Source organism: Rousettus aegyptiacus, unplaced genomic scaffold, assembly GCF_014176215.1.
Source record: "Rousettus aegyptiacus isolate mRouAeg1 unplaced genomic scaffold, mRouAeg1.p scaffold_m13_p_13, whole genome shotgun sequence".
NCBI lineage: Eukaryota > Metazoa > Chordata > Mammalia > Chiroptera > Pteropodidae > Rousettus > Rousettus aegyptiacus.
The window spans coordinates 18,469,253-18,485,022 of record NW_023416288.1 but is presented as its reverse complement, the minus strand read 5'-3'; the positions used below and the strand labels follow the sequence as shown (position 1 = coordinate 18,485,022).

General features: G+C 40.2%; 1 protein-coding gene across 1 annotated transcript in view; it reads right to left on the bottom strand.

The window, feature by feature from the left end:
- The window catches only part of COL1A2 (collagen type I alpha 2 chain), a 35,621-nt gene extending 34,689 nt beyond the window's left edge, over positions 1 to 932 (bottom strand). Inside the window, exon 1 of the mRNA XM_016160869.2 lies at positions 394 to 932. Coding sequence (XP_016016355.1) covers positions 394 to 463 — 70 coding nt within the window. The 5' untranslated portion in view covers positions 464 to 932. The remainder of the gene's footprint in view (positions 1 to 393) is intronic.
- Between the last annotated feature and the right edge of the window lie 14,838 nt (positions 933 to 15,770).

Sequence of the window (15,770 nt, the reverse complement as noted above, 5' to 3'; positions counted from 1 at the left end):
ACAAGGTGGGCATCAGTGCATTTATGGGGCCTGTTAGGGGAGGCTCTTGCTGTCCTTCATCACATCAGTTGTTAATATCTCATCCATATAGAAGAGCCTTTCTTCTCCCTTTGAACTTCACCAACCGGAGGATCCAGATAAGTTAACAGTTTCATTCTGAGTTCAGAGAAAAGTTCCCTAACTTTTGGCGAGAGTTGGGCCTTTTATGTTTTCATTTCTAATGTAAGTTATCTGTTTCTTATCAACGCCGGCGTTTCTCCACATGCCCGAGAGAGCCTTCCCTCCAAGCCGCACCTTGAACTTAGTTTTGAGTTTTCCTTTTTCAGACCAGGGTGCCCACCCATCTAACCTCTCTCCCCCGTCATCTGCCCCAAACAAGCTGAAGGCACTTACATTGGCATGTTGCTAGGCACGAAGTTACTGCAAGCAGCAACAAAGTCCGCGTATCCACAAAGCTGAGCATGTCTACAACTTAGACATGCAGACTCCTTGTGTCGCAGAGCCCCTGGGTCACCGGCAGAGGTATCACCTGGCGGGCGCAGGCATGCAGTCGTGGCCAGTACCTCCAACTTAGCTGAAACCTCCTGCCGCCTTGGTGCTAAAATAATAAAGCCCGGATCTGCCCTATTTATACCGCCAAAGTTTCCCTGGCCCGAGGGTGCCTCCAAAAGCGCTTCCACCAATGGGAGGGCTGGGGCTGGGGGCCCGGGCAGCCACAGCTGGGAGGAGACTGCGGGGGCGCAGAGGAGGGAGCGAAGGGGGGAGGGACGTGGCCACGGGGCTGGCTTCTTAAATTGGTTCCATTCTTTTTGAGGACGTGGACACTTTTGAGGCTTTCGAGGGGAAACTCTGACTCGCTGTCTGCATACCTCCGCCCTCCCCATCCCCCCGCCCTCCCCATCCTTTCCAAGTTTGGAAACTCTTTTGGACACGTCGGAGCGCTCTACAGACACCGACGTGGGCAGAATTTGCTGATCTCGGGGTAGTAGGGCAGTTGTAGAGGGGACAGAAGCCAAGGATCAAAGCAGGAGCTGTCCAGCGGCCTCACCTTGTGCCTCGCGGGCCACCGGCACAGTGGAGGGGGCCCAGCGGGCGCGGAGGGGGCAGGGGAGGAAGGAGCGAGGGTCGGGCCGCGTGGCGCGGCCGGAGGCCGCCCTCCGCCGCCCCCTCCAGTCCGCCTCCCGCCCCCACCTCCTCCCCTGCGCAGCTTTTAGCCAGCTTTTTGTCGTTTTGGGCGTGTGTGCGCCCACTTTTTCAGCAGTAACGCGCGCTCCTCCCTCTCTTCTGGCTCCTGGAGAGGGTTGAGGAGGGGGCGGGGGGGAGGTCTGTCTGTGGAGGGTTAGCTTGGAGTCCGAGGACGCCTACTGTTGGGGGGGGGGGGATAGAGAGCAGGCTAGAGGCGGCGTGGCACCCAGCAACAGGGAGGATAAGCTTTCCGCACACTAGACCAGCCCAAGCCATTGGCAGGCTCTTCCACATCCTCGCTTTCCCTCCGCTGAGGCTGATTCTAAACCGAGGCTTCGGGGATTGCGTGACCCTGAGAAATGACTGCAGCAGACCGACCAAGACACCTCTCTTATGCGGTCTCCTTTCTGAGGTTCCGCTCCCTCTTCTTCGGGTTTCCAATCTCCCCCTCCTTCTTCACAGACTCCTTATCTGCATTTGCTAGACCTATCCGGAGCCTGGACTTAGATAACCCTCCAGGGAGCCTCCCTCACCCGCCAGGAACCCTCTTGATCTCACTGCCCATTCACTGACACCCCTCTTACAGGCGATCAACCGCTCAAGCACCTTCCTAGCTTCTTCCTAGCTCCTTCCGCAGCCTAGCCCATCTTGAGGCGCTTCTAATTCGAGTTCGGGATAGCGTCTGTCTTCTCTGGTAACACCCCGAGCAGCGCCCCCATCAATGTAGATGTTAACTCCCCAACGCTCAACCTCGTCGTCCCCTTGCAGCCCCATCCCACTCTCTGCTCCCCACCAGGGAAAGGAGGAACTGGGGCCTTGACCCTGAGACACTGAAGCCCGGAGGTCAGAGCTCCTGAGAACTGCGAAATACTGAGTGCAGTCAATTGCAGCGGATGGCCCTTTCCCAGCCCTTTTGAGATGTCATTCTGGGCCCAGAGGAAAGGCTACGGGTCTGGGGCTGTGCTTCTGCTTGCCCAGCACCCCGGGTGGGGCAGCCATGGATTACTCAGAGCGCCGTCCTCTCCCAGAAGTCAACGCAAAAGGGGCATCTTTAGGTCAATTCCGTCTCCACCAAACAGAAACCGAGTGGGCTATAGTTCTTTAAGAATCTTTTTTTCTTTCCCCATCTCTTCCCTCCTCCATCTCCTCCTCCTCCTTTTTCTTTTCTTTTTTTTTCCTGTTGGCTAAAATTTAAGCAAGAATTTCTATCTAAGTTAACTCATCAGCAGGTGCTTTAAGCCAAAGGGAATGAATATTCTTAAACTGGTTGCTTCCTCTAAACTTAAAAACAAACAAACGAAATGGTTAATGGACATAAAAGCTAACAACCAAAAGCTATAACAAACTCTTCTTTTATTCTAAGTAAGGGAACCTACTTGGGAGATAACTTTGGAAAACTTTTTGAAATAACTTTAAGTAATTTGAAAGGGTATTTTGTCAGTTCTAGGAAGGTGTTTAGAAGGAGGAATCAGTCCACAGTCAAATCTCATCCTTGAAATTGTAGAACAGCTTTTGGAAGTGCAATTAAAATTATTTCCCTTTTAGCATAAAAAATGTTCAGCTAGTTTTTTGAGAATTAGAAAACTGTAAGTTCAAGCACACTTTTATATACTTACAGGAAAAGGAAAAAAACATCTCTGCAGAGTAAACTGATAAAACTTGAAAAGCATTCCTGGAAACTGATGCAAATCCCAAATGCTGCCCGGCTCCCTCCCTGCTGATGTGGCAGGATTTGAAGTTTGAAGCAAGCAGTCGTCAGCGTTGGTGGGAAGCCCTGGATTCAGCTGGAACAATGAGAATGGAGAAAACTGATGGGAAATTTTTCTTTTTTAAGTGGAAGACAGAGTCCAGTTTCAGTAGTTTTCATACATTACTTTGATGCTCTCTTTCTCTTACTCATCACTCAGGGGAAAATAGTGTTTGTGTTATAGAAGGAATTCTTTAATATTTTTATTTAGGTCTCTGTTTAATATTTTGTGCCTCTAAACAGTGAGAAGCTTTTTATGTGAATGGGGTGGGGCTGGGAAAAGAGCTGACCCAAAGCCTAAACCGAGTGTCCTGAATGGCTGTGAAGGTGTGTGTGAGTGTAGGGGAAGCCTCTGAGACTGGGGGCAAGGATGGGAATATGGGGGATGGGAAGGTTGGAGATTGAGTAGGAGGAGCAAGAAGGAAGGGAGTAGAAAGGGGTAGAGGTGGATAGTGGAGGATGGAAGAAGGGAGGCAGAGATCAAAGACTTCTACTTTTTGCCTCCAGGCAGTTGACATCTGGGTTCCTTTTCTTACGTCATTCTCTGTTGCAAAAAAAAAAAAAAAAAAAATCATCTCTTCAACTCCCTAAGACCTACAGATGACAAACTAGACCATACTTTATAATATGGGAAGAGAATGGCTAGGAGTCTGGGGGCTAAAGGAATGCAGAACAGCCTGAAAGGCCATACTTTTATTTCTTTTTTTGATCAAAGTAAACATCTGATTGAAGTCTCCTTTCAAACATTTATTAAGGATTCACTCTCTGGAAAGTATTAATACTACACTCATTCTAGTTCTAGCTCTAGTTGAGTTGGTTGTCAAACAATTGTTAAGTAGGTATTAGCTGACAATTAAGGTGGTAACTGAAAAGGTTTGAAGGCTGGCCTCTCAGCGTGATATTTCTTTGGAAAATATAGATTCTTGCCTTACGTCATATCAATTGGGCTATTCACTTCTTGCTGATTATTTAAATGAGATCAGATACATATTCATTCAACTAATATTTAATGTTTTTCCAGGCACTGTACTAGCTGAGGGGTATATAACTGTGAAACAGAATGACATGGTCATTCCCCTTAGACGGCTTATAGTCTGTTGGAAGATAGAGAAGTGTGTGGGGAGTATTGTGATGGGGGTACAGGGAGCTGATATGTTTATGGGAGGATTTCAGATGGACACTCAATCTAGATTTAGGTGAGTGGAGTCAAGGAGGGCTTCCTGGAGGATACAACAAGCTCGAGCCTTAAATGAGACTAGGATTTCAAAAGGATGGGGACAGATCCAGGCACAGAGGTGTGAGAAGATTTGGTAATTTTGAGGAATGGAAGTCTTTTAGCATGTGGGATTGTGAAGGGAAGTGGGGAGAATAGAGGAAGGAACCAGAGATGAGATTGGTGGATTTTCCAGGGACCAGATCAAACAGCACTTTTCAAGCTGTATTCTGATGCTCATGCTTTCTTAACTATGTCATGGGGAGTGTTTGCATGATTTTAAACACAGAAACTACATAATGAGAGAGTGCTTTTAAAAAGAAAACTTTTTAAAAGTTTAGAGGAGGAACAGAGTGGAAACAGAAACCAGTTAGGAGGCTTCAGCAGTATTTCTGAAAGAAAATGATGGTGGCCTGGACCAGGGTAACGTTGGTGAAGTTGGAGAGAAGTTGGTGGGCTTTAGAAATATTTTGGAGCTAGAGGCAAAACACTCTGGTGTTTGGTTGGGGGTAGGATGAAGGAGAAGAAAAACTCGAGGGGCATTGGGTTTCTGGCCTTAGCCACTGATTGCCTAGAAGTATTGTCTATCAAGTCAAAAAACATTTGAGGAGAGGAAGGCTCTGGGTGATGGAAGGGAGGACAGAGAGGTCGAATCTGCGTGTGTTCAGTTTGTGGTGATTGTGGACGATCAAATGGGCAGGTCTTATAGGTGATCAGATGTTTAGGTCAAGTTATACTTGACCTAGACTTATGGATAAGGGAGTCATCAGATTACTGACGTTGTTCTAGTGGATGAAGTCCCCCAGCCTGTATGCATGCATGAAAATAGACAATAATAAAGCTTAGAACTTAAAAACCTGAAGAGCTGCAGCATGTAAGCAATAGACAGAAAAAGAGGAAAATTCATAAAGGTGACTGAGAAGGAACAGCTACATGAGGTGGAAGAAAACTATAGTGTCTCCAACACAGAAGGCAAGGGAACAGCTTGTTTGTGGGAGAAGAGCATAAGTTTTTTGGGTGCCGAAAAGTTTCATATGTTTCTGAGAACTCAAGTAAAGGCTAAAATGATTACATAAATTAGCAACTTGAAGGTCACTGGTGACCTTGCTGAGGGTGGTTTTAATGAAATGGAATCCGGCTGACAGAAAGTGGAAGAGTGAGGTAATAAACACATCAGGGAAATGCATCAATAGGACATTTCGTTGTTATGCAAACATCAGAGTGTACTTATACAAACCTTCGTGGTGTAGCCTACTACTGTAATTGTATGTACTATGCTTTTACACAACTGACAACATTGTAGGTTTGTTTACACCAGCATCACCATAAACACATGAGTAGTAAATTGCACTACAACACTGCAACAGCTATGACATCGCTAGGTGACAGGAATTTTTTTAGCTCCATTATAATCTCTTTAATTAAATTTATTCAGGTTACATTGGTTAATAATATATTAATTTCAGGTGTACATCATTATAATTCAATATCTACATGCTCACCACCCTAAATCTATTTTCCATTATAATCTTACGGGACCACCATATTACACACGGTCAGTCATGGACCAAAATGTTGTCATGTGGCGCATGATGGTGACAGAAGTCAGGAGAGCGCTGGGATATAGTTTAAGGGTGATGTTAGGGTTAATATGGAAGAGAATTATGCATGTTAGAATGAGACCATTGAAAGCAGATGTTTAATCTTACTCCATTTTAAAGATTTTCATCGAAATGTGCTTATTTTTCTTTAGGTTTCCTGTATTTTACCCCTCCTCATTTGTTTTTTAGTATTAAAGCAATGTGTACCATAATGCTTGCAGATTTTTTCTTAAATTTAGTAATGAATGATCAATTTTTTTTCAGTAGTTCCATTTAAAATGTGTAGACGGAATTAATTTATCTCATATGTACGAATCCCAGTTTAATCCGGGGAATTAACCTGGGATTTAGAGCCCCATTTTTCAAGTTTAGAAATATGAAATAGATAATTCTCAAGTATTCTTGTACTCATACAGATTATAAGGATATAGTTGTTTTGTGGTACCTTGTTATTGACTATCTTATATCAAAGATCTTTAATTCTGAGAGACATATTAGGGCGTACAAATTTCAGCTTTAAATTAAGTCCACCTTTTTCCTTTGATTACATTTATTCAACTAGTTCAAAATCCATTCTTAAATTGCAGAGCATGAAAACGATGATGTATTCCAAGAGTCCACTCCAGCTTATTAGAAGTTTGGCTGGCTTGGTTTCCAGGCTCATATTTTTCAGTTCTTTTTAAACAGCTGGAAGAAATAAGACTTTTATTTCAGTTGCAAAAAAGGTTCTGAGTGTTGGTAATTGATTAATTCACCCATTAAGTTGAATCAAGATGCTTGTTCTTTGGTTCATATATTACATATAGAAAAAGAATGATAAATACTTAATTATATGATACCATATTTAGAATTTATATAGTTTGTATTTCATCTTTTAAAAATAACTAGCACATTAAGTTAATGGTATTATTGGAGAACTCTTTAAAATTTAAAATTTGATTTTGGCCTTTGGAGTTTTCTACTTGTACGAGCAATCTTCCAGTTAGTTAATGTGACATCATAACTACCTATTATATAGTGTGCTAAGTATTGTGCCAGGAATTATTCATAAATTATCTCAAACCTCTAACAATCATGTAAACTTTATTCAGGTGTATTTTATTACTCCCAATTTTACAAGCAAAATCCCCTGAGGTTTACAGAGATGAAGTGACTTGTCTAAGGCTTCCCAGATATCTTAGAACAGATGAAGTCCCTCGGTTGTACATTTTCAAAATGCCTGTACTTTTAATATCTAGTATCTATCACAGTGATAATGGATTAATTAAAAGGAGTTAATTGTTCATTGACTGGCTTCACTTGAACACAAGGTCTTCAACAGCAGAGACAATGACTATTTTATTCACACTTCCAATCCTGGATCCTAGCATCATGCTTGTTGAATAATGGATGCTTAACAAATATTTACTCAATAAATAAAGACTGATTTGGCATGACATAACTGGGGAATATGGAACTTAAGTGTAAATTCTGGTTATTTTTTCCATTGATGGTTTACCATTTAACCTGTACATTTTAAAATTTCTTTTTATTGGTAGATAAGAGTGACAATCAACACATGAAATTTGAATAACACATGAATATATTTTAACCAATTCACCCAATAGTAGCAGCTAATTATTCCTTGATATTTTCTAAACATTTTATTTTATTAAGTCTAATTTATGAAGACAAGGTGATTGAAGAATTTTAAAAAGCTAATATTATTAACAATTAAAAGTCATAACATTTTAAAGTTGGAAGACAATTTAGATATCATCCAAATCATAATCACAAGTGTGTGAAATCAGGATTTATTTTTCTATCATATTTCTCAAGTCTGGCAGATGTCAGATACACAACAGGTATTCAGTAAGTTTTAGTTGCATGAATTAATACATTTTACAAATGAGAACACATGCCTAGAGAGGTTATGTGATGAGTTGGCTTACAGTAGACCTGTAACCAGGGAATCTCCTGATTCTCATTCTCTTGCTCTTTTCTTTAAATTTAAATAATGTCTAGCATTTGTCTGGAACATAACCTTTACAATAGCCTGGAGATTAGTTATTATGTTACAGAATTGAAAATTGAGGCTCAAAAAAAGACTTTGGGTGGTAATCACACAATAGAATATATAGATGTCAAACTATAATGTACACCTGAAAATTACATAATTGTATTAGCCAACGTTACCTCAATAAACTTAATAAAAATAAATTTTAAAAAGACAAAGTTTTTCTCCAGATCAGTGGTTCTCAAAGTGTGGTCTCCAGACCAGTAATATTAGCATCACTTTAGAACTTGTTGGAAATACAAGTCACACACCCCATCTCAGACCTACTAAGTCAGAAACTGGCTGTGAGTTAGTGGTAATCTGTGTTTTCACAGCCCTCCAGGTAATTTAGTATTGAGGAATGTGACTGTTATGGTTAACTTGAAATAAATCTGAAATTAACATCATGGAGAATAGATGTGAGTATAATAAGATAAAAAAAAAAAGTGAGAGAGCACGGTTAAGAAAATGTTAACTCTTTTTCTATTCTCCTTCACTCTAAAAAGCCCCCTTAAATCCATTTTGTTCTCTAATATATTTGTTGACCTACTGCTTCTCTTCTTTTTACCTGTTATTTTTAAAAATATAGTTTAAAAATTTTCAATTACAGTTGATATACACTATTATATTAGTTTCAGGTGTGTTTAGACATTTATATAACTTACGAAGTGATCACCCTGATAAATCTAGTACCCATTTTTGCTGCTGCTTTTCTTGATTCTCCTTGGTTCAAGGGGATGGGTAGATGAACATTTTGAAAGGCTATTAATTGTTCTTTATTTATAGTATTTATAACATCAAAAGGAGACCGTTTTAATCCCTTTTTGTTGATCAAAACTCTGTTTATGGTTGAGCAACGTAACATCTACAGTGGAAAAATGTTCCAAAGTATATACATTAACTCTTTGAGAAAGCCAAGAGTGATTGGCCTAATGGTTAGAACTTCGTGTTGATGAAATCTGGTTTGTCACCTCACTTCCTCTATGGATCGGTGAATTTCTCCCTGTTACATTCTTTGGAATTCACCACTCTGTGGAACTGGGGCATAATTCCCTAGGTAATTAATTTTCTAATTAAACATTTCAGGTGAGACAGGAAGGATTTATAGTTTACTGCAAATCCATTTATTAATTATTCTGGAAAATGCCCCAAGGCACAGGTAATGTTTGGAAATATTTTATCTATATATTGACATCATAAACATATGCTTCACCTCCCCATAGTTCCCATGTCATGCTTTGAAACTTGAATAAAAATGGGACTCCAGAGCCTTAAAATGGACTTTCCTTTTAAGTACCCAAAAAGGAAGAATACAGATTTTCTTACTTCACTGTTTCTTCCTCTCAGTCCCTGCTGGGTTTTCTGACAGGGTCCTCATTTTGCAACTGGGGCCTCTTAAACATATTTGCAGACCCAGTCCTGTGCAGACTCTGGAAATAGGTCCTGTCCCTGTGTAGAATAAATTTAAGTAGCTCCAGTTTTAGTATTTTCTAACTGCCATTCATTGGATTTCACTTTGGGGCACTGTTCTTTTGTCTGGGTTTCATATATCTGAAACCCAGTCTGAATTTAATGACATTCTCATAGCATACCTTCTATCTTCTAGCTCCTGAGTTTCGCTTTCGATAATGTGCCTGTTTCCTCTATGACTGGCCTTATTCACTTGATTTATTTGTTCAATGGTTCACTCACTCAACAAATCTACTATTGTGTATGCAAGATACAATAGAGGAAACGGGGCTTGAAACATGATCTTGGCAACCATCATTTTATTGCCCTTTCCTGACACAGTGGAGGCTGGGGTCCTGTCCCCAAATTTCAGCACCATGTCTCTACGTTCACGTCTGTTACCGTTACAGACTTGCCTGGCTGCATCTGCCATAGTGCTTCCCCAGGGCTCTGTATTCCAGCACCTGTTGCAACACCTGCATTTTTTCCTGCAGGACCTCACTGATGGCAGTCCTGGCTTGGCCCAGGAATACTAGTCATCTCTGTGCTTTCTCTGCTTCGGACTTCCAACTATTGCCTACAGCTGAATCCATTTGTGCTGTGCCTGCTCCCAGTTTCCACTTTTCTCTCAGAATCTCCATCTGAGAAAGGAGGATGAGTTTTGCCAGTTCCTCTAGCCACATCTTGTTTTGGGTTGTATGCTCAACAAACAATGATGGCATTCCAAATATGTGCCAGGTGCAAATGCAGGGATAAACAGAGGGATAAGATGTAGACTCCAAGCTCAGAAGAGATCACAAATATAGTAGATCCTCCCCAACTGCAAGTATAAGGAGATATTTTAGTTCGAGGTACTTAAGATTTTAGGGGGAAAATAAGGTCACCGAGGGACTAAATGCAAACCCTTCTAAATCTTTGTACAATCTCTAAAGTAGAACCATCAAGGTGGAATGCTAAGTAAGGAGAGCATCGGTGACATTTTTCATGTCTTAAATTACTAATAATGGTTATGATACAATTGCTTTCCATTTACCATTTCTCACTCAATAGAAATTTCTCAAGGTCTTTCTTCCCTGCCATTTTAATGAAATGCCCATAAATTTGCTTTGTTTTGCTGAAGCGAATATACAGATGAAAGAATTTCCTCCTGTATCTGCTTCTCCATTCAAATAGGCAATTCCTTTCTGACTTCATGATTTGAAAGTGTTGACTCCTACATCTTTAGTGTGAAATAATTCCCCAGAGCACATGCCATCAGGCCTCTTCCACAACCATCACTCCCGTCTTTCCTTGCAGCTGCAGGAGTGCCATTTTAAGGTCTTAGTTTATGTCTCCTTGAATTCCCTTATTTCCTAAAGCCTCAAGACAAAAACCTCTGTTAGCGCCATGCCATCTGCTTTCCTTTACTTTTTTAAAATGCCCAACACACAATTTCTTCTTCTTCTAATTATCCCCAACGGGAGTGACTTATAATTCTTACATACTGAAACTAAGATTCTTGTAGTTGGAAAAAAGATATACAAAACTCAGTTTACATATACCGGAATCCCTTGCTTACTAAAATTTGAAGTAGGTACAATTCACTAATGAGGAGGGGTTACTTTACCTAACAGGAGAAAATAATGCATTAACTCATTCAAACAAAGATATTTTGCATTTATTCAGTGAACAATGTATTAACAAGGTCTAAGGAAATTCATAAGGAGGATCAAAGAGTAAGAAGTACCAGCTTCTCTTTGAGAATGTTGAGTAGGTAGAGAAATTTGCCAGGCAGAAAAAAAGGAAAACCCTTTCTAAGGAGATGGTACAACATGTGAAGAGGCAGGTGACATTTATCATAAGCTGTACTTAAAAAATAATTAATGTTATCATAATTTTCCTCTAGAATAGTGATTCTCAACCCAGGGTGAATTTGCCCCAGGAGACATTTGGCAATATCTGGAGACAATTTTTACTGTCCTGACTAAAGGAAGGTGGTGTGCTACTGATGTCTAGTGGATAGAGGTCAGAGATGCTGCTGAACATCCTGCAAACACAGGACAGATTCCATAACACATAGTTATCCCCCTCAGATGTCAATACTGCCACTGCTCAATAAGATAAGTTCCATGAGGGCCGGGACTTAGCCCATCTTATTCACTCCCATGTCAACAAGATCTATCATGGTTAAAGGCAGAGCTGGTACTCATTTCACATTTGTTGAGTGAATGGAGGCATGAAAGAAAAGGAGAAAGGTTTGAGGAGGGGAAATACAGATGGTCCTTGAATCACATCTTTTTGTTCAGTCATTTTGTTATAACATTGATGAGAAAAACAATCAATTCCTTGTCCAGACCACTGTCTGTGTGGTTTGCTGTTCCCCCCACATCTGTGTGGGTTTCTCTGGGGGACTCCAGTCTCCTCCCACACCTCAAGGATGTGCATGGGAGGTAAACCGGCATGTCCACATTGTCCCAGGTATGGGTGTGAGATGACCCTGCAATGGGAGGGCATCCTTCCCAGGGTGGATTCCCACTTGGACCCCTGCGTGTCTGGGACAGGCTCTAACTACTGCCCGCCGCCCTTCCCACCCCCACCCCATGACCCTAAACTAGAATAAGCAGGTTGAAAAATATCTTCCTTGTTTTTATTCATCTTTCTTAAATGTATGTATAGCTCTCATTTATTTCAGTATTTAATATTAAGAGTGTTCGGGGTCTTTATTTAGAAGTTTGGTGATGTTTCTTTGACCAGAAATATGCACTAGGAACTTAATTCCTATTTATCATTACCCTATGGTAAAATTATTTTTGCTATACATCCTTTCAGTTAAAGTAGCAGTTTCCAAGAAAGTATAGATGACTTTAAGTAAGGACTTACTGTACATATTCAGAGTTAGAAGTTAGGGTATAATTACAGAGCAGTGGGGGAAATAAGGCTGTTGGTAAAGAAAATAGAAATTATGAAGCACATTTTGTTTTATATTAAGGAATCTTCCTTTAATATCTTGTCCATGGAGAGAACCACTGGTGGATTTCAAGCAGGAGAATGATATCATCTGATTTAAGTCTTCATAGGCTATCCAAGCATTAGTGGAAAGAGCCTGAAAGTTAGCCAGTCACTTGGAAAGCATTGTAATAGTGCAGGGATGAGGAGGGGCTGACCTAGGGCTAAAGTAGTCAAGACAGCGAGAAGAGGGCTACTAAGAGATATTTAAGACTTAGAATTGATAGGACTTGATGATCAATTAAATATGGAAAATGGAGAAGTTTCTGCCTTGGGCTACAAAGTGGATGCTGGAATCATTACTTGAAATAAGGAACATAGGTGGAGAAGCAGGGTGTGCATACATGCATGCGCACTTGTCTTTGTATGTTCATTAAAACGTTAACTTATATCATTATACTCAACAGACTCTTGATTAACCAATTATCCAGGCACTGAGAATATCAAGATATATAATTCCAGCTCCTAAGAAGCTGATATCCACAGAAGCATTATTCACAGTAGCCAAAAGCTAGAAACAAATCAAATGTTTATCAATAAGTGAATGGATAAATAAAATGTGGCATTTCCATGCAATGGAATTTTATTAGCTATAGAAAGAAATGAAGTACTGATATATGCTTCAACATGAATGAACACTAAAAGTATTACAGTAAGTGAAGGAAGCCAGACACAAAATGTCACATATTTATTTGAAATATCCAAAATAGGTAAATCCACAGAGCGAGAAAACAAATTAGTGGTGGCCATAGAGCTAGCTATAGGGAAGGGGCAATGGAGAATGATTGCTTAATTTGAGGGGGTTGGGGATCTCCTTTGATGATGATGAAAATGTTCTGGAACTCTATAATAGTTATGCTTGCACTAAATGTCACTGATTTTTACACTTAAATATGATTATTTTTATGTTATGTGAATTTCGCCTCAATAATTTTTTTAAAGGAAGCTCTCAGTCTTGTGAGAAAGAAAGACTAGTAAAAAAAATATGGCAAATCCATGTGAGCCATCTATAATTGTCTCAAATAATACAAAATGGTCTTCAAGCTAAAGAAACTGTTCAGATAAAGCCTCAGCAGCCACGAAAGCCCATGATAGGAGCAGGGAACAAGAAGGGACTTAAGAGACCATTTGCTCTATTTTTACAGCCTTGATTGCCACACTTCATGTGAGGCATAATGGAGTCATTCCAGAGACACAAAGTGGTTCCATCAATGTCTTGTGACCAGTCAATGGCAAAGGTCTGAAATTGTACAGTATACCGATTCTTAGAACTTTAATCTTTTCTGTCTGTAGGTTTCAGCTCCAAAATATTTGTAGAAAGTGCAGTCAGAAGATGAAAGTGATAATTTGAAGAATTACAAATAGAAAAATAATTATTTAAGAAAAGATAGTGGAGATTCATGTGTTGCCTTTAATGTTTTAGAGATATTTTCCAAAGAACATTAAAGATTGTCCACTATTTATGTTGTTTTTAAAAATAAAGAATGGGCTAAAATATGTACTGTGGTGAACAATAAGGAATTGGCAGAATAGTTTCACAATTAACTGAAGGTATTTTCCTAACGTGAAATGTAAAATGACGATACCTGCCCCTTTATTTTCTACACTTAAAAAATACAATATGTTTATAATACACTTTAAATACAATGAGGAAGGACTGAAACCACTGAACAGTTAGGATAGCTCCATCTCTCAATATTGGAAGAAATATTGCTTTAACTTACTTCTCAAATGAATCGTTTATCTATGTATTCAGCAAACACATATTGAATCATAGGCATGAAGAACAGAAGAATGCTTAAGGTGATAATTGCCTTAAAGCTGTTCATAATTTAGTGAGGATGTGTGAGAGAGGCACAAAATAATGCAACAGAGATCTTTCTCTGGGAAAATAGAAAAGAAATATCTAATTTTGCCTGAGAATATTAATGCAGACTCGCAAGAGGAGATGATGAGCCTCTATGAGTAAGGGTTTGTTGGGTTGGCTCTGCAGGATATACGCAAGAAAATGCAAAAACATACAGCAGCACAGTGGAATCAAGTTCTTTATTCATTTATTCGTTAAATATTTATATTATGCCTACCATCTTTCAGGCACTGTTGCAGACCTTGATAATCTGAGGTGGGAAGTTTCCTGCTCTCTTGATCTTATAGTCTAGCAGGAAAGACACGCATGAAACCACTCTGCACCATAACCTGTGATGAACCCTATGACAGAAAATCTGTGGGGCACTATGGAAGTACATGGCAGGGACCCTAGCCATGGGACACAGGGAAGGACTCTGAGGAAATGATAGACTCAGAATCAGAATGGCATCTTAGTCAGCTTGGGCTGCCATAACAAAATATCGTGGATTGAGAGGCTTAAAAAACAGACGTTTAATTTTCACAGTTCTGGAGATGCAAAGTCCAAGATCAAGGGGCCTGTTGATTTGGTTTCTGGTGAGAACCTTCTTCTTGGCTTGCAAACCTCTGCCTTCTTGCTGTGTCCTTACATGGAAAAGGGAGAGAACTCTGGCTTCTCTTTCTCTTTTTAAAAGGGCACTAATCTCTTCTTGGAAGCCTCACCCTGATGACCTCATCTAAACCTAGTTATCTTCCCAAAGCCCCACCTCCAAATACCATCACATTGGGGGTTAGATTGTTAACATTTGAATTAGGTGGCGGAACACAAACATTCCATCCATAACAAATGGTGGCATTTAGCCAAGGGACGGGGGAGAAGGAATTGGTGAGGTAGGGGTTGAATCCATAAAGGTCTGTTTCAGTTGAGACAGAGGACAATCAGGAAGGGCCTTGAAAAGCATCTTAAGAAATATATCCTAACAGCAGTAAGAATCCACCAAAGAGTGTTAAACCCTAACCCATACATTAACCAACCCTATTTCTCTAACTCTAACTCTAACTATGGGCAGATTCTGTTTAGAAAGATAATTCTGTCTGTAATCTAGAGCATAGATTGGAGAGGGGTAAGTGAAACATGACCTTTTAAGTGACGCTTCCAGATGAGAGATGAATAGTAGTGGGGCCTGGGGTGATAACACTGGGGATAAAGAGCATTAAGTAGATTTGGGATGTGAGAATTAGGAAAAGGGAGGAATCTAATACAACTATCAGGTTTCTGCCTTGTTGTGGTAACATATCTGAGATTGAGAATCCTGGCAGAAAAATAGATTTGAATCTGAGAAAATAATGAATTCCCTTTCAGGCATGCTGTGTTTGAAGTTCTTGCATATGATTTCTCATGGCTGGAGAATGGAGAATTTTTATGGTAAAGAATCAGAAGAGAAGCAGAGAATATGCAGCATCCGTGTAACAGAGGACAAAGATCTATCTTGTGAGGAATGGAGAATCATTGAGGGATTCTCAGTAGGGCATTTCTGTGGTTTAAGTTGTGATTTAGAACATTGATTCTGGTGGTGAGAAGGATGGATCATAGGGAGTTGAGACTTGAGACAAACAGTAAAAAACAATTGTATCACGTTGTGTGGTGATGGTAGGTTGCACAGAAGAAGGTAGAGGAGAATTATATAGTTCAAGGACAGGTTCATAGAA